We start from the raw sequence: 23,689 nt of genomic DNA, 5'->3' as shown, positions 1-23,689 counted from the left end.
CCTTTTATTACAGAACAGATATGTCCAAAGTACAATATAATGCAACCTTTTAGTTGAAATAAAAATGTAGAAACTGGATTTGTCCAATCAATGCTAGACATTAGACCTGACCACAGTGCTCATTTCAGAATATTTTAAGCCTGTATTCAGGACAACACTTCAATTATTTGACTTGTATTATCAATGTCAGCTAAATATTCTACTTGTCTATAATTGTTTTCTTTCACATTAGTTCTTAATCACATTATAAGCTGATATATTTTAATGCTCATTCTTGATATTTGCTTAAACTATTTTCTTTGCATGCAATGAAACAAATACTTACATCTTCATTTGTTGTCTGATTTGAGCTGATTAGGTATGTGTGAAATCCTGACAGGCCAAGAATCGACCAAACAGAGAAGAAACAAACAACTGCTTCCAGCACAGTAACGAGTGAGTCAAGGAATGAAAATGAAATGCATCCAAAAAAGACATGAGAGGTTAATTCTGTAATTCACCTGGTGAATGTGAAAGTTATCACAACATTTTGTAATTATAACACAGTAAAACAACACAAGGCATTGCTCCAGTAATTTCCCAAAATTTGGCACTGAGCCACGTAAGATGATATTAGTGAGGTTGGTTAAAGCATTTGGTGTAAAGAATTGTCTCAAAAAAAAAGGAAAGATAGACTGGCTCAGGTAGTTTATTTCAGAATTTATGGCCTTGGATAATAAAGGCAGGTCTACCAATAATGGAACACTTAAAATTGAGGACATTCAGAGGGCCATATTTGCAAGAATTCAGAGAGTTGACAATACAAGATATTGTAGGGCTACAGATTATTAAGATTGCAAAAGTGGAGTTTGTATGAGGAGTTGAAAACAAAAAATAGAATTTTAAAATCAAAATGCTAATTCATAGGTCAGTGAATGAGGACATGGCTGGCAGAGCTTTGGAAAATCTCAAATTTACATTAGCCTGTTGTATGGCACTTAGCTGCATTAAAATAGTAAAGTCTGGAGATAAGACAGGTATGGGTGAAGGCTTCATCAGTAAGGGAGTAGCAATGTGGCAGAGCAATGAGATGTTGTGGAGGTGGAAATAGATATTTTCAGTGATTGTACTGTACGTGTTCCAAATCTCATCTTGGGGTGGAACAGGGCATCAATGTGACAAACAATTATCGAACTGAGGTCAGAGAAGAATTTCTTACAAACCTGTTTCTCTTGAATTGTCTGCACTATTTTCTCAGATGACCAGTGCTGACTACTTGTGAATCTGCAACCTCTACCAGTATGTAGATAAGGGTTTTCTAAGGTAGTTTGCTGCTGCCAATCCTGCTTTGTCTTGAGCCTATCTGGTGATTACTAGTAGAGGATGCAACACCATAGAAATCAGAAAAGGTATTATTCTTAGATAACAAGAAGGTTTATTGCATGACAGCAATTAGTACAACTACATTTGATCATGCATGATCGCTAAGACCTTAAGCAAGCTGGTAAAGAGACAATTGATCTGATTAACTTGATTTATTAATTTATTATTGCCAAATATATCTAGGTACAGTAAAAAGTTTTGTTTTGCATGCAGTACAGGCAGATCATAACATCCAAAGATCATGGGGTGATTGAACAGAGCAAGGAACACAAAGTTCTATGCTCCTTCTTAAAGTGAGAGTAGATTCCTAGACTCTACTCTCACTGACAGAGGTAACCAGGAGACCCCAATTCTTCCAAAAAAAGTTGAGATCATAATAGTATGAGGAGCAAAGAGGTGCAGGATTTCCTGAGATATGCACCATTTTTTTTTTAAAACAGTATTATCTGAATCTTATAGGGTCTGAGCAAGGTGGGGTCTGGTGAGATTTTTGGCAGAATCAAACAAGTAGTTCGTCAAGGTTGACCTTAATATCAGGAGTTTCTTGTTTCATCTTTTGTGATTGTGACAACAGCAGTGGTAATTTGCTAACTAAAAGAGATTATTTCTTATTAAATGTCTTATTGACAAGCCAACTCACCTCATCAGGAAGAAAGAAATCTGAATATCAAACTCACCATACAAGATAAACATTGAGAAAACTCAATATGGAGAAAAGTGTGTATCTGGTGACTTCAACCTGCCACTTGGTCTAAAGAACCTTGATATTGGACACCAGGCATGCTCAGTGAGCACTAGCCACACCCGCATACATGAACATTCGCATCTGATATATGCCCCAGCTCTAAGAATTCTCATGGTACATCTCCAATCCATTTAGGATGCATCTGCACTTTAATGCTGCACCAAGAACTACCATTGTAGTGTTGTAACAAGGACACGGTGCTCAAGGACATACGCACGTAGGTCATCAACTGGGTCAGGCTGTATCTGTGGACTCTTGTTTCATAGCGCTCATTCACTTTGACTTCACCTAAATGCTCATATCACGTTTTGAAAAGATTTGTAGCTCGGTGAAGTTCTGGATGTAGGTTTGCTCGCTGAGCTGGTAGATTCATTTTCAGACGTTTCATCACCATACTAGGTAACATCTTCAGTGAGCCTCCAGACGAAGACTGCTGGTGTTTACTGCTTTCTATTTATATGTTTGGCTTTCCTTGGGTTGGTGATGTCATTTCCTGTTCTTTTTCTCAGGGGTGGAAAATTGCATTCAAGTCAATGTGTTTGTTGATAGAGTTCCAGTTGGAATGCCATGCCTGTAGGAATTCTCGTGCATGTCTGTTTGGCTTGTCCTAGGATGGATGTGTTGTCCCAGACGAAGTGGTGTCCTTCTTTATCTGTATGTAAGGATACTAGTGAGAGAGGGTCATGTCATCTTGTGGCTAGTTGATGTTTATGTATCCTTGGTGGCTGTTTGTCCAATGTAGTGTTTGTTACAGTTCTTGCACAGTATTTTGCAAATGACATTAGTTTTGCTTGATGTCTGTATTGGGTCTTTCAAGTTAATTAGCTGCTGTTTTGGTGTGTTATACCATTCCTGCCTTTGCAGTGCCATGTCTTTTTGCACTTTGTACCTCAGCTAGAGATATCAGGTTAGCCTGCTATGCTGTTTAGCACAGGCATAAGGCTAGGAAACGTCATAATTTTCAGCTGGCTTCAATCAAATCAAGGAGTTAAACTTCACTCACGTGTTCTAAGGACCTAGTGCATGGACTGGACCTCTACCTCCTTTCACTCACTGTCGCATCACCTTTTTGTATTTTGCCCCCTTAGTCAGAGTTACCAGGTTCATACTACTTCTGTCTTACCTTGATATTTAGCATAGGCATACAGGAAGGAAGTTGTCAAGGTTGTCTGCAGGTCTGGGTCATGTTAACCAAGACAGCCTTCACTTAGCAAGTCTCAGACTGTCAGTCAAGAGCCGTCTTCAATATCAGTCCAGAGCTTGGAAATGGTCAGTCAGCCATTTAGGGTGGTCAAGAGTCAGGATGCTTTCCATATAATGGGTGAATAGCCAAATGACTGTCAACCCACCACCCCACAATAGGTTCTATTTTTTTAAAATGCATTTAAATCATCTCATCATTCAATGTTATGTCTACCTGTTCTATCTCTCTGGTAAATACCAATGCAAAATTATTTACTATTTCTGCCATCACGCTACCATCCGTGATATTGTCCTGCATGCCTTTTAACGGTGTGATATAAACTGAGGTTCCACATATTTTTAATATCATTTTTTTTAAGTTTGGACTTTGAATCTTGAGTTAATAATATTTGGTTTTTCTATGTGCTTCAAGTTAATAAATCTTGTAATTATTTCTGCAGCTGTGGTTATTTCTTATAAAACAGTTTGCAAGGACATCCTTGGGAGCCAAATGTGTTTTTGTTTACTTTAGGTTTTTGCAACCTAGCTAGATAATCAATTGTACCTCAAATCTTTATGTTTTTTAAGCTAAGGGAAACATCCATAGGTAGACAGAGGGAGACTTGTGTTTCAGTGAAATCATTGCACTAAGATGCATGTATAGAACAGTGGTCTGGATTCCTTGCAATCTAACCTTCCAGAGCAGCTGATCATGTGGAACCTTATTAAGGGTTTATTGAAACCTATATAAACTATGATTACTGCCCTTACCTCGTCAAGCTCCTGGTCACTACATCAAAGAACTCTAACAAATTTGAGAGGCATGATCACCCACGCACAAAAAATGTTGACTATTCCTAATCAAACCTTATCTTTCCAAATGCATAAATATCTCATCTTTCAGAATCTTCTCAAGTAACTTACCTACCACAGATGTCCGGCTTACTGGTCTACAATTCCCAGGTTTTTCTTTGCAACCCATCTTGAATAAGGGCACAACATTTGCGACCCTGTCTGCTGGGACCTCACTTGTGACTAACGATGATGTAAACATATCAGCCAGAGCCCTCGCAATTTCTACTCCAGCCTCTCAGTATTCTTGAATATACCTGATCTGGACCAGGAGATTTATCTACCTTAATACATTCTAATACATCCATCATCTCCTTTACCGTGATATGGATTGTCCCCAAGATATGACCACTAACTTCCCCAAGTTCCCAATTCTTCATGTCTTTCTCCAGGGTAAACAGAGGGGAAATATTCATTGAGGACCTCGCCCAGCTCCTATAGTTCCATAAATGTCCACTTTGGTCCTTGACGGGTCCTATTCTCTCTCTAGTGATTCTCTCTCTCTCGTCCCATTTACTATTTGATGTTATGACTAAACAAAACTGAAAGCAGCTAAAAGTTAACAGTTACATGCAAAGCTTGATCAAATTTTAAGATTTTCAACTCATTAAAAATAAAATCCCTGAACCATTTTTTGACTAACTGAATGGACAGGCAATTTGCTGCAAAATCTCTTCCGATCCAAAAGAGGCAAGAACTGGAAGACAATCACTTGCTGAAAAATGTGTTGCTGGAAAAGCGCAGCAGGTCAGGCAGCATCCAAGGAGCAGGAGAATCGACGTTTCCAGCAACACATTTTTCAGCTCTGATCTCCAGCATCTGCAATCCTCACTTTCTCCTAGACAATCACTTGCCCCAAAAAGACAGTCAGGAGGACATTATGTTTCTGAAACAGTGTGAAAGTGTTTGAGAGAGTAGCTTCATAAAGAGCATGAAAGAAAACTGGAACAGCAACTTCATAAACAACAGGATATGCAGCTGCTCAAACAGCACAAAATAGGATGGGGACAGCCATTTCATAAAGAGAAGAACAGTAGTGGTGGGAAATAACGAGAGCCAGAGAGCCCTGCAACCTGTCTCCACCTGCCAGAATAGATGTGCAAAGTCACACAAAAACAGGAGGATGATTTCTGGGTATATCTTTCATGTCTCAAAAGCAGAAACTGCTGGAAAATCTCAGCAGGTCTGGCAGCAACTGGGAGAGAAATCAGAATTAGCGTTTAGGGCCCAGTGACCCTTCTTCAGAACTGAACTCCTTAGATTAATTACAGAATATCTTCCATGTCTCTTTTAGCTGGTTAAGTGGTTTGAATTAGGAGAATGTTAAAGAGTAGTTAAAAAATCACTTTTAAAATACTTAATATCCATATCAATTAATTAAATAGACTAGTTGCGGCTGGGCTGGTGATGCCATGCAATCCACAATGACCAAATGCAGGAAGTGTTGGGTGCTGGAAGAACTTCAGTTCTTAGCTGAGCTGGTGTCTGAGCTGTGAACATAGCAAAGTTCGGGGGGGGGAGAAGAGAAGAGGTACTTGGACGCTGTGTTTCCGGGGCAGTCACACTCCTTAGATTAATTACATTAAGTCAGGTGTGTGTCAGGCAAAAGGGGTGTGGGGGTGGTGTGACTGAGTGAAACAGGTACAGGAATCCAGAATTCAGCTTTGGAGGAACCTCAGCCATTTCCATGTCCAACAAGTATGAAATTCTTGGTCCCAGGGTGGACAATGGCATAGAATGCAAGAAGGATGAGTGAATTGACTACAACATATGATGCAGACTGCCATTCAAGATTTTTCTGGCAGGGGCAAGTGGAAGGAAAAGAGAACTGTAGAAGTAACATTCAGCATAGTGAGGGAAATAGATTCTGTTCTCTGCAGCAAACCCACGATCACTTCTACCTAGAAGAGAAGGGCAGCAGACACATGGGGATACCACCATCTGCAAGCTCCCCTTCAAGTTATTCACCTTGGGACTTTCTTTCCCTGTCACTGGGTCAAAATCTGGAATTCCCTCCCTTAGGGGATTGTGGGTCTTCTTATAGTCTCCAGTAGTTTAAGGAGGCAGCTCATCACCACCTTCTCGAGAGCAAACAGTAAATGCTGGCCAATATCCCATGAGTGAATTAAAATAAAAGTTAGATGGGTATGCTGATTGGATATTCTTGTGGTGAGGTTTTCTGATGCTACTGGGGTGGGGGGGGGGCGGCGGGTTTAAACTAATTTGCCAGGAAGGCAAGATCCTGAGAGACGGTTCAAGATTATTGGGAGATGCACAGCCAATTCCTCTATGGCCACAGGAGAGCGCTAGAGGGCTAGAAGACGGCCAACGTGGTACTGTTATTCAAGAAGGGACCCAAGATACTACAGTCCAGCCAGTCTAACCTCCATCTTGGGGGAACTATTGAAAACAATTCTGAGGGATAGAATTAGTCTGCACTTAAATAGTAAGGAATGCCTCATTCTTTTGATCTCTAATGAGTAAAGGCTATCCTATTTAGCTCTTTCTGATAAATCAATCCCTTCAATGCACGCATCAGCCGAGTGAATCTCTTTTTAACTATCGCTAAAGCCAGTACAGCGGAACCTCGATTATCCAAATGAGATGGGCAGGCAGTTTTTCGTTCAGATAATTGATTCAATGCCTCTACTCTGGAGCTCGGAGTTTTCTGAAGTTTCCTTTTTCCTCGCTCTCTTTCTGTGTGTCAGGGTTTGTTCCTGGGCAGATATACACTTGTGCATAAAGGGCCTACAGCATCGCTGAAGCCTCCCGTAAGTCAGAGTGGACACCAATAGCAATACTGCTGCTGCCTTTGGGGGATGAGTCGCGGAATTACACACACACACACACACACACACACACACACACACACACACACACACACACACACACACACACACAGTTCTACTGCAACTTTTGACAAGTTCCACCTTTGCCCTGTACAGGACAATGTTGGAAAGATTATCAAGGAAGGGGTTTTAGGGTACAACCCCTGTGTTGAACTCCAGGAAAAGCATGGGAGAGCGAGAGAGGGCGGGAGGTCAGTCATTTGGAGACGGTGTTTAGGCTCCCATCAGTCCAGGACTGTTCTCAGCAGCACTTCAGTACGACGAGTTCACTTTTAATCATTGTAGACAAAAGACATGATCAGTGTTGGAAACACGTCTTTGATGTAATGTTTCTATCGGGACCTTGAGATCTTAGAACATTACAGTGCAGTACAGGCCCTTCGGATAATCTGAAATTCGTATAATTGATATTCAGATAATCAAGGTTGGTTGGTATTTTTTTTTTAAATATCAGGAGAGGCTGGATAAATGGGACTTTTTTTCACCGGATCATAGGAGATTGAGGGGTGATCTTAAGGGTTTGAAAAATCATGAGGGGCATAGATAAGGTGAAAATCTATCTATACCAGCCTTTGGCAGTTATTGATCATTCATGACCCAGTAGGGTTAAAAATTCCAAAGACTCTCAAACCCGTGTAGAAACTTTTGAACTCAGTCCCAAATGATTGCCCAGTGGGCTGTGCCCAGATATTCTAGATTCCCTAACTAGGGGAAAGAATTTCTCAGTGTCTTACCTCATCAACCTCTTCAGAATCTTCGAAGTTTTAATTCCATCATCTCTTATTCTTATAAACTCCAAACAAATAGCATAAAAAACAGGAACAGGAGTGGGCCATCTTACCCCATCAACATGATCCCCATTGATTAACATCATGGCTGAACTGACTGAGGCCACAATCCCACTTTATGTTCCCCACCACACCGCCACCGCCGTCCCCTCACCAATTAGCCTTAACTCCCTTGGAGATCAAAAATCTGCCTTTCACATATTCAACAGCTCAAATTCCCTCAGAAGCAGTGGCCACATCAAGGCAGAAATTAGCATTCAACTTCAAGTGAGAAATTTGGGTCCTTCGGAAGTGTGCTAAACTGAAATTCAGGTATAACAAGGGAAGGAGGGCAGAGTAACTGGAATGGACTGGGGTAAGCGTTTAGCAGAAAAGACAGCAACAATGCAGATGTTTAAAAATTAGCTCATGGCTCACAACGAAGTCATGCAAAAAGGATTCTAGGAAGGGAATAATCTAGCCATGCTTAACCAAGGAAATTAAGGATAGCATCAAATGGAAAGAAAAACATATAAAGTGGCAAAGATTAGCAGTTAACAGAGGATTTAGAAAGTTTCAAAAACCACAAACAATGAGAGGGGAAAGTTTAAAGGGTAATGAGAGAGGTAATTTTTTTTTTTTTTTTACACAGTAGGTGTGGAACATTATGCCAGGGAAGGTTTGAATTTGAATGATTTATTGTCACTTGCATTTTATAGTGAATAATAGTTAAATATAGTGAAAAGCTTCACTGCGATAATGAGTCATCAAACCTCAGCAGCAACACCAGCACTGCCACCAATGCTCCATCACCTCACCATCATCTGCACCGTCACACCAAAATAGGAATAGTTATACTTTAGGCAACATTTCTTCATCACTGGACCCATCTCACTGACGCTGAGTCCCACACTTAGTCCACAACGTCCCTGCAACACCCATCAGCCCTTGCTCTGCGCGCCGCTGCCGCATCGATAACCAGGAGTTCCCACTCTGGCCCCTACCGTGTCCAAAACCAGGAGTCCTTGGCTCCGCTGTCACTTGGACAACACCAGACGTTCCCTCTCTGAGCATTCCATGCTGCTGTTGTTGCAGACACCATCTTGCCAATGCCATGAGTCCCTGCTCTGGGCCTACTGCAACCAGGAGTCCCTGGCCCTTCCACCCTCCTCAGATATTGCGTAGCCAGTGCTGCCATCTTGAAGACTCTGCTGCCGTTGCGTCCAATCACTGGAGGAGCATTATCACTGCTGCCGCTGGCCACAATCAAGGCATCTTTCTTGTCACTGTTGCCGCCTCCAGTTGCTGGCAGGTGATGTGTCTGCTGCTTCCAATTGCTGGGAAGCTGCCAGCACTCCATGCACAGCCCGCTCTCACTGCCACGCTGATGCCACTGACTAACCCATCAAAGAAAAAATGCAAGAAAGAGAAAAGAAGGAAGAAACAGATAGGAGTGGAGGAGCCCCAGACGACAGCCTGCACGCAGCCCTGCTACTCTGCTGCCATCTTGGAACTGGAAAAGTTGGTGAAAGCAGTTTTGATAGCAATATTTAAAAGACATTTAGACAGACACATGACAGACAGGGAAGAGAGGTATACAGACTGTGTTTTGACAGATGGGATTAGTTCAGAATGGCATCGTGGTTGGCACAGATATGATATGCCGGAGCATATGACCAAAAAATAATACGGATCAAAAACTTTGATGGTAAACTAGTAAGTAATATCAAAGTGGGGAACACGTGTTTCTTTCAACGTCGAAAAGAAAGACAGAACAAAGTGAATATAGGTCACTTAGAGAGTAGGCCTGGAAAAATAATAATGGGAAATCAAAAAATGGTAGGGGTGTTGAACAAATACTTTGCATCAGTTTTTAAATACTACTAACATTTCAGAATAGCGGCAGTTTGGGGGGGGTAAAGTTGAGAGGAAATACATACACTAAGTATGACTAGAGAAAAAGTATTGGGTGAAATTAATGGATGAAATTAATGGCTGATAAGTCCGTTGGCTTTGATGGGTGCATTTGAGGATATTAGAGGCAGTAGTTACAGAGAAAGTGTAGTGATCCTCCAAGAATCCTTAGTTTCTGGAGAAGTCCCAAAGGATTGGAAAACAGCCAAGGTAAAATGCTTATTCAAAAAGTAAAGGAGACAAAAATATTTAACTGTAGGCCAGTTAGTTTGAGATCTGTTGTTGGTAAAATATTAGAGTCTATTATGAAGGATGTACTAATAGACCATTTAAAAATATAAAACATAGTCAAACAACGTCAGTATGGCTTCACAAATGGGAAATCATATCTGACAACAAGTAGGATAGATAAAATGGAACCAGTGGATGTAATATATTTGGATTTCTAAACATTTTGTACAAATATACCCAATTTAAATGTGCACTTTCATTCCTGCACCTAGCAAGTCCTTCTCTCAAATTTAAAAAACAAAAATAATTTTCTTTTTTTCTCAGGTTCCTTTTGCTTTTTTCTCTTTTTAAATGCAATATTTCTCTTCCAAACTTAGTTTCACTCTAAATACTCTTCCTTCTGTCATTGGGGTGGGGCATGGTGACTCAGTGGTTAGCTACCACCCAGCACCACGGACCCAGGTTTGATTCCAGCCTCGGGCGACTGACTGTGTGGAGTTTATACATTCTCCCCATGTCTGCATGGGTTTCCTCCGGGTGCTCCAGTTTCCTCCCACAGTCCAAACAGGTGCAGGTCAGGTGAATTGGCTATGCTAAATTACTCATAGTGTTAGGTGCATTAGTCAGAGGGAAATGGGTCTGGGTGGGTTACTCTTCGGAGGGTCAGTGTGGACTTATTGGGCCGAAGGGCCTGTTTCCATACTGCAGGGAATCTAACCTAATCATTCACCGGTTCCCTTCACAATCCTCAAGTCTCATTGGTTAAGCAAGATCTCAGCTACTTCACTGCCTCATTATGCCAGTGCTAAATGCAGTTCCGGCAAATGATAGCACAAAAGTATTTTGCGCTGAAGGAAAGAAACCAACAGAGCACACTACAAGATGCCTTCGATTTTAGCATAATATGGATACATCTATGCACATTGGAAATCTCAGATTTTAAATGAACATCACTTAAGAAAATTTTTAATTGCATGCATCTAGCATTACATGTTACTCAGTGTTTAATGTAATCAGAATTGAAAATATTCAGCAAATAAAGTAAGAAGCATCCAATGATCAATTGAGCAATATCTCATTGTATAAATGAGCTTGGCACAGCACACTCAAAGTAGTTCAAAGATCTTCTCATGATCTGTTCGAATGTGACAGGAAAGGATATCTTGCCGGGCTGTCTTTTAGTGCATTTAGAAATCCTGTCTTCTGAGATCCTAAATAAAATTGTTTAAGTATATGTTAGATTAAAACAAAATTAAAGTTTACTTGCTTAAAGTTCAGCTCACAGCAATGGGTTTATGATAATCTTGTCCAAGCATAAATATTACAGTAAAATGAATAAATATGACTAACAAGCTCACATGTTCTATCCCATATTCTATTCTATGCTGCAAATGTTCTTTCAGACAAGGTACATCCAATCTGTTGTCTCTGTAAAAACATTGTTTAAATCAATGCTCCTACGAATGTGCACATACTTCAAGTTTCTAACATAAACCAACTTTAGTTTTATGGTGCACGATCTGCTCACAAATGCAGCATTGAAAACAACACCTTCTGAATATGTTAAATAAGCAAATATGAAATGCAAAAACAAATAAATTGAAGGTTCCTGAGTGTTCAAAGCCAGGTAACAAGGCTAAGGATTCAGTCCTTATTTAGGGTATTTCTCAGTCCTCTTCTCCAGTTTGCAGACTCAAGTTCTAGAACTATACTTAAAACTTAACACATTTAGAAGCAAAGAATAACTAGGTTCAGTAATAAAAAGTGCTGCCATGCCATTGCAATAGAAACAAGGGGTAGTGAATGTTAAAACTGACATTGAAATTTTTATCCAAGTAATTGAAGCAGCAATTTAACCAAATAACATTTCCTGAAAGACTAAAATAGGGAAAAGTGAATACTGCGCAAGTTTTCAGGCAGATCAGAAAAAATGAAAATCCATTATTATTATGAGGCAAAATGACAGCAATTTTGCATGTAAAGGAGATCATAGAATTATTACAACACAGGTGGCAGCAATTTGACCCATTATGTCTGTGTTGGTTCTCAATGTACCTAGCACCACTATTCTTTACCTCCATAGTCCTGTAATACTGTCCTTCCTTTTCAGCTAACGAATCAAATTTCCTCTTGGATACCCTGATTCGTACCAAGTTAAAAATCACAACACCAGGTTATAGTCCAACAGGTTTACTTGGAAGCACACTAGCTTTCGGAGCAATGCTCCTTCAACAGGTGATGAAGGAGCATCGCTCTAAAAGCTAGTGTGCTTCCAATTAAACCTGTTGGACTATAACCTGGTGTTGTGTGATTTTTAACTTGGTACACCCCAGTCCAACACCGGCATCTCCAAATCCTGATTGGTACCCACCTCCACCGCATTTGAGGCAATACATTTTAGAGTCTAGTCTGTTTAAAGTTAAAATAACAGTCTGTTTGGGCTAATATTCAAATATAAATCACTCAGAGATCAGAATTAGTCATTGGCCTTTTATTTCAGCTTGGGTACACATTCAGAGCTGATAAGACTATTAACTGACTCCTCTGTGAACTGTCACTTTATGAATTGAATTTTGGGTGTTTTACTTCAGTTTGAACACTATGTGCCACAGCACAAAATTGTACAATCAATTTTCCTAAATCATAAAAGAGGCCCTAGGATGGCTGACGTAAGAAATAAAACAGCCACTCTTTTAGATGAAGAGCTGCAACATTTACATACAAATTCATAAAATATGCAGTCACTCAGTTACAATCAGATATAGTTCAAAGATCCTATTTCAAAGAGCTAAGCGTAATTTTATCAGATGATTTGGAGGTGCCAGTGTTGGATGGGGTGGGAGAAAGTGAGGACTGCAGATGCTGGAGATCGGAGCTGAAAATGTGTTGCTGGAAAAGCGCAGCAGGTCAGGCAGCATCCAAGGAGCAGGAGAATCGACATTTCGGGCATGAGCCCTTCTTCAGGACAAAGTTAGAAATCATACAACACCAAGTTGTAGTCCAACATGTTTATTTGAAAGGACTAGCTTTCCACAGCTATCTAATGATGAGGCAGCGCCTCGAAAGCCAGTGCTTTCAAATAAACCTGATGGACTATAACTTGGTGTTGTGTGATTTTTATCAGATGAGAACAAGCATTAAGTTCTCTTGCATTCATGTTAATTTAGACCCCGAATAGAATTTGTTTTATTTTCTTCAATATAAATTATTAATATGCTATTAGATCTTAGGAAAAAAGGTAGCATTAATTTTGATTGATAATGTTTCAACATGAACTGCCGCTTCATTGGAAGAGCAAATTACTGCAGATGCTGGAATCTGAACTGAAAACATAAAATGCTGGAGATCACAGCTGGTCAGGCAGCATCCAAGGAGAAAAACAAGCTAAAGTTTTGAGTCAGGATGACTTTTCATGGGGAGAGCTAAACTGAAGTGTAGAGGAGGCAGCATTTATACAATAGTCAGGGGAGGTTGAAGTGCTGCAGAAGAAAGTTGAAATAGTTGATAGTTCAGATTAGATGATCGGAATGTGAGAAGAGCAGAACACTGGTATGTCTAACCGCCAGACTGGAAACAACAGATAATGCCACTGGAGTCCAGGGAGGGGAGAGGCGACATGGTGACAGAGAATGTAACATGTGAAGCTAAATGAAAGGGAAGGAATGACTCCACAATTTGAAGGTGTTGAACTCAATATTGAACCCAGAAAGTTGTAAAGTGACTAATTTGAAGAGGAGATGTTGCTCCTCATGTTTTCGCTGTGATTGGCTGGAGCATTGCAGCATGCCAAGGACAGACAAGTGGACATGAGAGCAAGACGCTGCGTTAAAATGACTGGCTATGGCAAGGTTGGGGTCTTGCTTGCAAATGGACTAGAGGTGACCTGCAAAGTGGTCACCCAGTCTGGGTTAATGTCCCCAGTGTAGAATAGGCTACGTTGGGTGCAGTGAATACAATACACAAGATTGGAGGTGGTACAGGTGAAATGCTACTTCATCGGAAAAGACTGTTTAGGCTCTTGGATAGTGAGCAGGGAGGTGGTGAAGGGACAGGTGATACGCCTTCCGCAGTTACACAGGAAGGTGCCATGAGAAGGGAAGGTGGTGTTGGTGGTTAAGGAATGAACTGGAGTGTCCGAGAGGGAATGAACCCTACGAAATGCAGACTGGGGATTGAGGGGAAGATGTGTTTGCTGGTGGTGTTCTGCTGGAGTTGTCTGAAATGGCAGAGAATGATCCTTTGAGCGTGGTGGCTGGTGAGGTGAAAAGTGAGAACAAGGGTGACCCAATCACACTGTTGCAAGCAATGGAAAGAGGCAAGGGCAGAAGCTTGGGTGATAGGTTGGATGCAGTCGAGGGCCCTGTCAACCACAGTGGGCAGGAAACCAGCATTATGGAAGAAGGAAACCATGTAAGCAACACTGGTTTGGAAAGTGGCATTATCGGGACAGATATCATATAGCGAAGGAACTGGGAGAATGGGATGGAATCCTTGAAGGACTGGGGTGGGAAAGTAGCTATGTAAGTCAGTGGATGGCAGTGGACAGTTTATTCCCCGAAAAATTTGGAGACGGAGACATCAACGAAAGGAAGGGAAGTGTTGGAAATGGACGATGTGAAAGCTATAGTGGGGTGGAAATTGGAGACAAAACTAACAAACTTTTCAAAGTTCAGTTTGGAGCATGAAGTGGCACCAATTTGGTCATCAATGTACTGAAAAAAAATGTCAGAAGGGGCCAGGGTAGGACTGGAACAAGAATTGTTCCACATACACTATAAAAAGACATGCATAACTGGGACTCATGCTGGTACCCATAGACACTCCTTTGACATGGCAGAAGTCAGATGAATTAAAAGGAGAAATTGTTCAGTGAGAGAACAAGTTCAGCCAAACCGAGGAAAATGGAGGTGTATGGCGATTGTTCAGGTCCAGGGGAAAATAGGAAGAAGTGTTTGAGAAATGGCAATGAACCTCAGCAAGGTAAAGATCAGTGTCAGACCACCTTTTCCAGCAGGTTTGATAACAAAGTTAGGGTTGGACCCAAGAGAACAAAGCAATTTCAGAAGGGGACAGGTTAGAGTGAGTGAGAGCAGCAGTGAAATTGAGATAGCTGATGACGTGCTAGCAGGTTTCAATGAAGAGACCGTGGGCAGGTAGAAGTCCAAGGTGTTTGCCAAAAATCACTTTCACAGTTGTCATGTTCCCTTTCTCAGCGACTGCCAATGACTCAGACTTAGTTGACATGGATTTCAACTCAAGTTTCACCCTTTGTGTTTTGAATCCATCAGGATTAATCTCTATGATATACAATGTTCCTCAGACTGCTGCTTCACCTGCATCCTGTGATCCATGAGCATCCTGCATCCTTCACGTCATCAGTCATCTCAACAAAAGACTTTTTCTCTTTGTTTCAGGCATCAAGGCATGCAAGCTCCAGCAACTTATGGACTGCAACACTCAACCTGCAGTGCCTTCTTCACGCCTCTCCGATCCATCCCCTCCAATCACTCAGAGCTGATCTCTTATGGTCCCTTAGCACCCACCCCTTCCCAGCTCTCAGATGCCATTCCTTTCTGTTCCTCAGAAGTCACTCCCCCAAACTCCAGCCCTTGTCATGTTTTCACAATGCCTCATGACCTTCCCATCTGAGGCTGAACCTATTGTCCCCAGCTGCATACACCAACACCTCCACTTTAATAAATTTTGCGGTTACTAGGATGTCAAACCGTTTTTCCACTGCCTTAGTCTCCTTGTTCACTTCTTTGGGAAGGATTACCCCCTGCCCAGTTCCACTGATCTCATCACCCACCTCCAGTATTCACCCTCTACTTGGACCCGTTCCTCTGCTCTCTTACCTATACTCGATCTCTTCATTGAAAACTACTGGCATGATATCAATTTCACTGCTGCTCTCACCCACTTTAACCTGCCCCCTTCTGAAATAGCCACACATTGCTCTCTCAGGTCCAAGCCTAACTTCATTATTAAACCTGTCAACAAAGATGGAGCCACTGTCATCTGGCGCACTGATCTTTACCTTGCACAGGCTCAATGCCCACCCTTTCCCAAGGCCGCGAATCCACATCCAAGCATCAAGCCATTGTTGCCAGGACTGTCACCAACCTCATCACCTCCGGAGACCCTCCCTCCGCTGCCTCCAACCTTAGTCTCCCAACCCCGCATGGCCCATTCCTACATTCTCCCCAAAGTCTACAAACCAGATTCCACCAGTAGGCCTATTGCATAAGCCTGTTCCAGCCCCATCAAGCTAATTTCTCCCTACCTTGACTCCATCCTCTCTCCATCTTGTCCAGACCCTATCCACCTACATCTGCGATCCCTCTGATGCCCTCTGCAATATTGCCAATTTCCAGTTCCCTTGCTCTAACTGCCTCTTGTTCACCATGAATGCCCAATACCTCTACGCCTCTATTTCCCACCAGGATGGTCTGAGCGCTCTCAGCTTCTTCCTCAACCAGAAGCCCGAAAAATCACAATTCTTCCACTGCCTGGCTGTACTTGTCCTCATATTGAACAAATTCTCCTTTGATTCATCTTATTTCTGCCATGTCAAAGGAGTGGCTATGGGCACCAGCTTGGGCCCCAATTACGCCTACCTTTTTAATGGGGTAATTGGAACAATTCTTGTTCCAGTCCTACACTGGCTCCCTCCAACAACTCTTTTCTTCGGTACATCGACGACTGTTTTGGTGCCAGGTCATGTTCTCACCTGGACCTTGAAAAATTTGATAATTTGGCCTCCAATTTGCACCCCTCCATAACTTTATCATCCATTTCCAACACTCCCCTTCCTTTCATTGATCTCTCAGTCTCCATTTTGGGAAAAAAACTTTCCACTGCTATCCACTACAAAACCACTGACTACAGCTCTTGCCACCCCATGTTCTGCAAGGATTCCATCCCATTCTCCCAGTTCCTTCACCTATGTCATATCTGTTCAGATAAAACAGCAGCTTCCTTCTTCCATAATAGTGGTTTCCCGCCCATTGTGATTGACAGGGCCCTCAATTGCACCTCCACCCACATCATCTACTGCATCCGCTGCAGTCGGTGTGGCCTCCTCTATATTGGGGAGACAGGCCGCCTACTTGCGGAGCGATTCAGAGAGCACCTCTGGGCCACCCGGACGAACCAACCCAACCACCCTGTAGCACAGCATTTCAACTCCCCCTCCCACTCCACCGAGGATATGCAGGTCATTGGACTCATCCACCGCCAAACCACAACAACGCGACGGTCGGAGGAGGAGCGTCTTATCTTCCGACTGGGAACCCTCCAACCACAGGGGATGAACTTGGACTTCACCAGTTTCTTCATCCCCCCTCCCCCCACCTTGTCTCAGCCGAATCCCTCCAGCCCGGCACCGCCTTCCTGACCTGCAGTCTTCTTCTTGACCTCTCCGCCTCCATCCTACTCCGACCTATCACCCTCACCTTGACCTCTTTCCACCTATCACATTTCCAACGCCCCCTCCTCCAAGTCCCTCCTCCCTACCTTTTATCTTCTCCTGCTGAACACTCTCTGCTCATTCCTGAAGAAGGGCCTGTGCCCGAAACGTCGAATCTCCTGTTCCCTGGATGCTGCCTGACCTGCTGTGCTGTTCCAGCAATAAAGTTTCAACCTCGATTGCATCTGACCTAACACCAGCTGTCCAAACTTTCCCCTTCCCATCGCTCACAACAGTGTGACCAGGTCCCCTTTGTTCTCACTTTTCAACCCACCATTCTCCACATTCAAAGAATCGCTCTCTGCCATTTCAGACAACTCTAACAGTATGCCACCAATCACATCTTCCCCTCACCTCCCTGTCTGCATTTCGCTGGGATTGTCCCCTCCAGGTCTATTTCTCAACAACCAACACCAAACCCCCTTCCCACAGCACCTTCCCATGTAACCTCCTCCCTGCTCACCATCCAAGAGCCTAAACAATCTTTCCAGGTGAAGTAGCATTTCACCTGTACCTCTTCCAATCTTGTGTATTGTATTCGCTGCACCTAATTGGCCTACTCTACATTGGGGACACTAAACCTAGACTGGGTGACCACTTTGCCAGACACCTCTGGTCTATTCGCAGGCTTGACCCAGACCTTCCCGTAGCCGGTCTTGAACGCATGCTCACGTGTCTATCCTCGGCATGCTGCAATGGTCCTGCAAATCACAGTGCAAACTGGAGGAGCAACTCTTCATCTTCAAACTAGGCAGTTTATAATCTTCTGGGCTCAATATTGAGTTCAACACCTTCAAATTGTGAACCCATTTCTTCCCTTTCTTTTAGTTTTGCTTGCTACATTCTCTGTCACCCTCACTCTCATATCTAGACTCAGAATTTTAGATTAGATTAGATTAGATTACATTAGATTAGATTAGATTAGATTTTTTTAGATTAGATTACATTAGAGTGTGGAAACAGGCCCAACATGTCCACACCCACCCGCCGAAGCGCAACCCACCCATACCCCTACATTTACCCCTTACCTAACACTACGGACAATTTAGCATGGCCAATTTACCTGACCTGCACATCTTTGGACTGTGGGAGGGAACCGGAACACCCGGAGGAAACCCACACAGACACGGGGAGAATGTGCAAACTCCACACAGTCAGTCGCCTGAAGCGGGAATTGAACCCGGGTCTCAGGCGCTGTGAGGCAGCAGTGCTAACCACTGTGCCACCGTGCCACCCAGAATGTTAGCCTGTTTTCTCTAGATGGATGCTGTCTGACCTGTTGTGATTGCCAGCATTTTTTTGTTTTCAGTGCTGCTTCACTGGAATCGATGAACTTATGATCCAGTGAATAGCTTTTCATTTATATTTACACTACTGATCTTCTGACCTGAAACTAAAGCATATTCAAGGTAAATAGCTGCACAAATCATTCTAAGTTGATCCAGACTGCAGTCAGTTTTCAGTGAATCATAAAATGGCGTAACTGACTTTGTTTCAGAACATGAATGGAGGTTATGAACAAGATTACACTAAGTTTCTGCAGCAAATATTCTGACCTAAAACAGTACTTACGGAGAATGACATGTGTGATGACGAAAGCGAAGATGAAGACTGTCAGAAATGACAGTGACAAAATAAACATGTAAAAAAATCTGTAGTTCCTTTTTCCCACGCAGTTGCCTACCCAGGGACAGTGGTGATCAAATCGTTCTGAAGGAGGAAAAATATTATTGGATCAGATTATGAGCCATCTTTTCAGAGTTTGCTTTTTTGTACAAAAAGGTTTATGTAGTTTTTATTTTTAACCTAGGACAGTCTATTTATCACACAACTAAAGTGCATTCCATTCCACACCCTCTACAGCAACAAGAAACAATCAGGGCTATTTTGTTGATCTTGCAATATGCTATTTCCATTCTGAATTTAGCTTCCCATTGAAAAAGAATGTGGGAGAAAATAAGCTAGCAAATAGAAAATATTGATCTCGTTTAATAAGTGTGTCAAAGATAAACATATTCTTGTATTAAAAATACAAAAACTACAAAATAAAATACATTCAAGATAAAAAAAAACAGATTAAGTTGAAAGCACCCAGTCAACTCCGATGAAAATAATGTAACGATAAAATTAATATCAGACAATGCAGAACTACTGTGTTGCTTACTTTAAGCACCTGCATGATTAATAATATATCTTACATGTTTCTCGATTTCTGAATTTTGATATAGACTCAGAATTACACAGCATGGAAACAGACCCTTCAGTCCAACTCGTCCACACTGAACAGATATCCTAAACTGATATAGTTCCATTTGTCAGCAGTTGGCTCATATCCCTCTAAACATTTTCGATTCATATATACCTCTAGACGGCTTTTAAATGTTGGAATTGTACCTACCTTCACCACGTTCTCTAGCAGTTTGTTCCATACACACACACCATCCACTGCGTGAAAATAATTCCCCTCAGTTCCCTATTAAATTTTTCCCTCTCACCTTAAACCTATGCCCTCTAGTTTTGGACTCCCCCTACCTTGGAAAAGAGACCTTGACTATTACACCCTATCCATACTTCATAAACCTCTACAAGATCACCCCTCAGTCTGACACTCCAGGAAAATATGCCCCAGCCTATTCAGCCAATCCCTATAACTCAACTTAGGGCAGCACGGTGGCACAGTGGTTAGCACTGCAGCCTCACAGCGCCAGAGACCCGGGTTCAATTCCCGACTCAGGCGACTGACTGTGTGGAGTTTGCACATTCTCCCCGTGTCTGTGTGGGTTTCCTCCGGGTGCTCCGGTTTCCTCCCACATTCCAAAGATGTGCAGGTCAGGTGAATTGGCCATGCTAAATTGCCTGTAGTGTTAGGTAAAAAGGGGTACATGTAGGGGTATGGGTGGGTTGCGCTTCGGCGGGTCGGTGTGGACTTGTTGGGCCGAAGGGCCTGTTTCCACACTAAGTAATCTAATCTAATCTAAAAACCCCTCCAATTTCAGCAACATCCTTATAAATCTTTTCTGAACCCTTCCAGGTTTCTTTAGCAAGGAGATCGGATTGAACACAGTATTCTAAAAGTGGCCTCACCGATGTTCTGCATAGCCACAACATGAGCCATGACTCCTATACTCAATGCACTGACCAATGAAGGCAAGTGTGCGAAACTCCTTCACCACCATGTCTACCTGCGTCTCCATTTTCAAGGAACTACGCACCTGCACCCCACGATCTCTTCATTCAGCAACACTCCTAAGGGCTCTATCATTAACTGTACAAGTCTCGCCCTGGTTTGCCTTCCCAAAATGCAGCATCTCTCATTTATCAAAATTAAACTCCATGTGTTATTTCTCAGCTCATTTGCCCATCTGATCAAAATCCCATTGTAGTTGGAGATAACCTTTGGCGGCACGGTGGCACAGTGGTTAGCACTGTTGCCTCACAGCACCAGAGACCTAGGTTCAATTCCCACCTCAGGAAACTGTCTGTCTGTGTAGAGTTTGCACATTCTCCCTGTGTCTGCGTGGGTTTCCTCCAGGTGCTCCAGTTTCCTCACACAGTCCAAAAATGTGCAGGTTAGGTGAATTGGCCATGCTAAATTGCCCGTAGTGTTAGGTGAAGGGGTAAATGTAGAGGAATGGGTCTGGGTGGGTTGCTCTTCGGATGGTTGGTGTGGACTTGTTGGGCCAAAGGGCCTGTTTCCACACTGTAAGTAGTCTAATCTAATCTAATCTAATCTAATCTTCTTCACTGTCCACTACACAAGCAATTTTGATGTCAACTGCAAACTTACTAACCATACCTCTCTATATTCACATCCAAATCATTTATATAAAAATGACAAAAAAAAAAGAAGTGGACCCAGCACCAATCCTTGCAATACACTGCTGGTCAAAGGTCTCCAGTCCAAAGAACAACCCTCTTCCACCATCCTCTGTCTGCTAACTTCAAGCCAATTCTGTATCCAACTGCTAGCTCCCCCTGGATTCCATATGATCCAACCTTGCTAATCAGTCTACGATATGGAACCTTGTTGAACGCCTTGCTGAAATCCATATATACAATATCTACTGCTCTGCCTTCAGTCTTCTTTGTCAGCACTTGAAAAACTCAATCAACTTAATGGGACACATTTTTCCACACAAAGCCATGCTGACAATCCCCAAACAGTCCTTTCCTTTCCAAATGCATACTTCACAAATAGGAGGTAAGTTTATTACTCCAACTGGAAAAAGGGTCAGCCATGCAGAGAGTTAAAATTAATTTTGGGAAGAAACATTGCCCTCCACAAGGAGGCCTTTTATTTCATTTTAAAAATATGTCAACTTGTTTTGGTTCACTATTTATGGAAGGTATTCATTTGAATAAGATCAGTGTGGGTGAATGGGGTGGGTGTGGAAAACAAAATATTTCAACGGACCTAATCATATTAAAGTAACTCTAACTTTGCAATCTCCATTAGAATGAATCAAAGAGTCTCGAATCCATGGTAACAGACAAAGGTCAGAGTCTTAAGGAGTATGGAAGATTAAAATGGCAGGTAGGACCCAGTTACAAAAGTTTGACAGAATCATTATTTGCCAGCAGGGGAGGAGGTGGGCCATGATTCACACAAAAAGACAAGCCAAACTCAACAAGTGCTGAGCTCAAACAGACATGATTTGGCTGATCGAAGGGTCTTAACCTACGGTTTGCGTCACAAATTGATGGGTGGATGTGAATGCTCTTGAAGAGTAATTAAATCCTGTGTACCTGTTATCATCTGAAATCATTTAAAGGCCATGTTCCTTAAACTTCACAAAAAGCACAAGTTACAACTGGTACTGTGGTGTAGATTAGAAAAAAAAAGTCTGGTTATCTGATTCAAAAGCTACACTTATTTCAGTAGTGTATTTGGAGTTCATAGTTTAATTGACAGTTTAAATAATTTATTAAACAATTGGTTGTTTTTTAATGTGGAATCTGATTAGGACATTAATCTCTTTTTCAAAAAAAAAATCACTTGAAGACACAAAAATTTTATCTGAATTCAATGAATGACTGTGTGGAGGGTTGGTAAAGTAAGGATATTTTTAATCTCTTTTGGCAATTTAGAGCAGAGGGATGGGGACTCGGGCAGTTGCATGTTCCTCTTGCAGGACACGGGAGTTAAGGGTCACCATTAGTGTTCTTGCTGACTTCACCTGCAAGAAGTGCACCCAACTTCAGCTCCTCATAGATCGTGTTAGGGAACTGGAGTTGGACGAACTTCGGATCATTAGGGAGACTGAGGTGGTGACAGAGAGGAGTTATAGGGAAGTAGTTACACCTAAGATACAAGGTAAAGGTACTGTGTGACCATCAGGAGAGGGAAAGGGAATAGACAGTCAGTGCAGTGATTCCCTGTGGCCACTCCCCTCAATAATAAGTACACTACTTTGGATACTGTTGGAGGGAAGGGAAAATGACCTACTAGAGAAGGCCACAGTGACAAGGTCTCTGGCACTAAGCCTAGTTCTGTTGCTCAGAAAGGAAGGAGGGAGAATAGGAAAGTGATAGTGATAGGAAATTCAATGGTTAGACTAACAGACAGAGGAGTCTATGCTTGCGAACAAGACTTCCAGATGGTACGTTGCCTCATTATGGATCATTGGGATGCCTTCTGGAGAAGGTGGGACCTGTACAAGGAGGACGGGTTGCACCTGAACTGGAGGGGGTACCAGTATCCTGGATGGGAGGTTTGCTAGAGCTCTTTGAGAGGGTTTAAACTAGTTTGGCAGGGGGATGGGAACCAGAGCTAGGGATCAGGGGACGGGATATCTGCTGAACAGGCAGATACAGTGTACAGAGAGTCTGTGAGGAAGGATAGACAGTTGCAGTCATTGTGATGGGTTGAAGTGTGTCTATTTTAACACAAAAAGTGTCAGGAATAGGAATGATAAACTTCGAGCATGGATCAGTACTTGGAACAATGACGTTGTGGCCATTACGGAGATTTGGATATCACAGGGACAGGAATCATTGTTGGATGTTCCAGGGTTTAGATGTTTCAAAAGGAATAGGGAGAGAGGTAAAGGAGTGGCATTGCTAATCAGAAAAAGTGTAACAGCTGCAAAAAGGGAGGTTGCCAAGGAGGGTTTGTCTGCTGAGTCATTATGAGTGGAAGTCAGAAACAGGAAAGGAACAGTCACTTTATTAGGAGTTTTCTCCAGACGCCCCCATTAGCAAAAGAGACATTGAGGAGCAGACTGGGAGGCAAAATCTTGGATGGTTATCATGGGTGACTTCAACTTCCCTAATATTGATTCGAACTTCCTTAGTACAAGTAGTTGGATGCAGCAGATTT

At 42.4% G+C, this 23,689-nt stretch overlaps 1 protein-coding gene across 2 annotated transcripts in view; it reads right to left on the bottom strand.

The window, feature by feature from the left end:
* zdhhc14 (zDHHC palmitoyltransferase 14) overlaps positions 1-23,689 on the bottom strand; it is a 193,398-nt gene that overhangs the window by 32,150 nt on the left and 137,559 nt on the right. For both annotated transcript variants that reach the window (XM_043696153.2, XM_043696154.2), the window contains exons 4-6: positions 18,943-19,080; positions 11,065-11,113; positions 326-428 (exon numbers count right to left, since the gene is read on the bottom strand). In XM_043696153.2, the coding sequence (XP_043552088.1) occupies positions 326-428; positions 11,065-11,113; positions 18,943-19,080 (290 nt within the window). The remainder of the gene's footprint in view (positions 1-325; positions 429-11,064; positions 11,114-18,942; positions 19,081-23,689) is intronic.

This window comes from Chiloscyllium plagiosum, unplaced genomic scaffold, assembly GCF_037043375.1.
Source record: "Chiloscyllium plagiosum isolate Xiang-an unplaced genomic scaffold, Cpla_swu_hap1 HiC_scaffold_10, whole genome shotgun sequence".
Taxonomy (NCBI): Eukaryota; Metazoa; Chordata; class Chondrichthyes; order Orectolobiformes; family Hemiscylliidae; genus Chiloscyllium; species Chiloscyllium plagiosum.
This window is presented reverse-complemented; position numbering and strand designations above follow the sequence as displayed.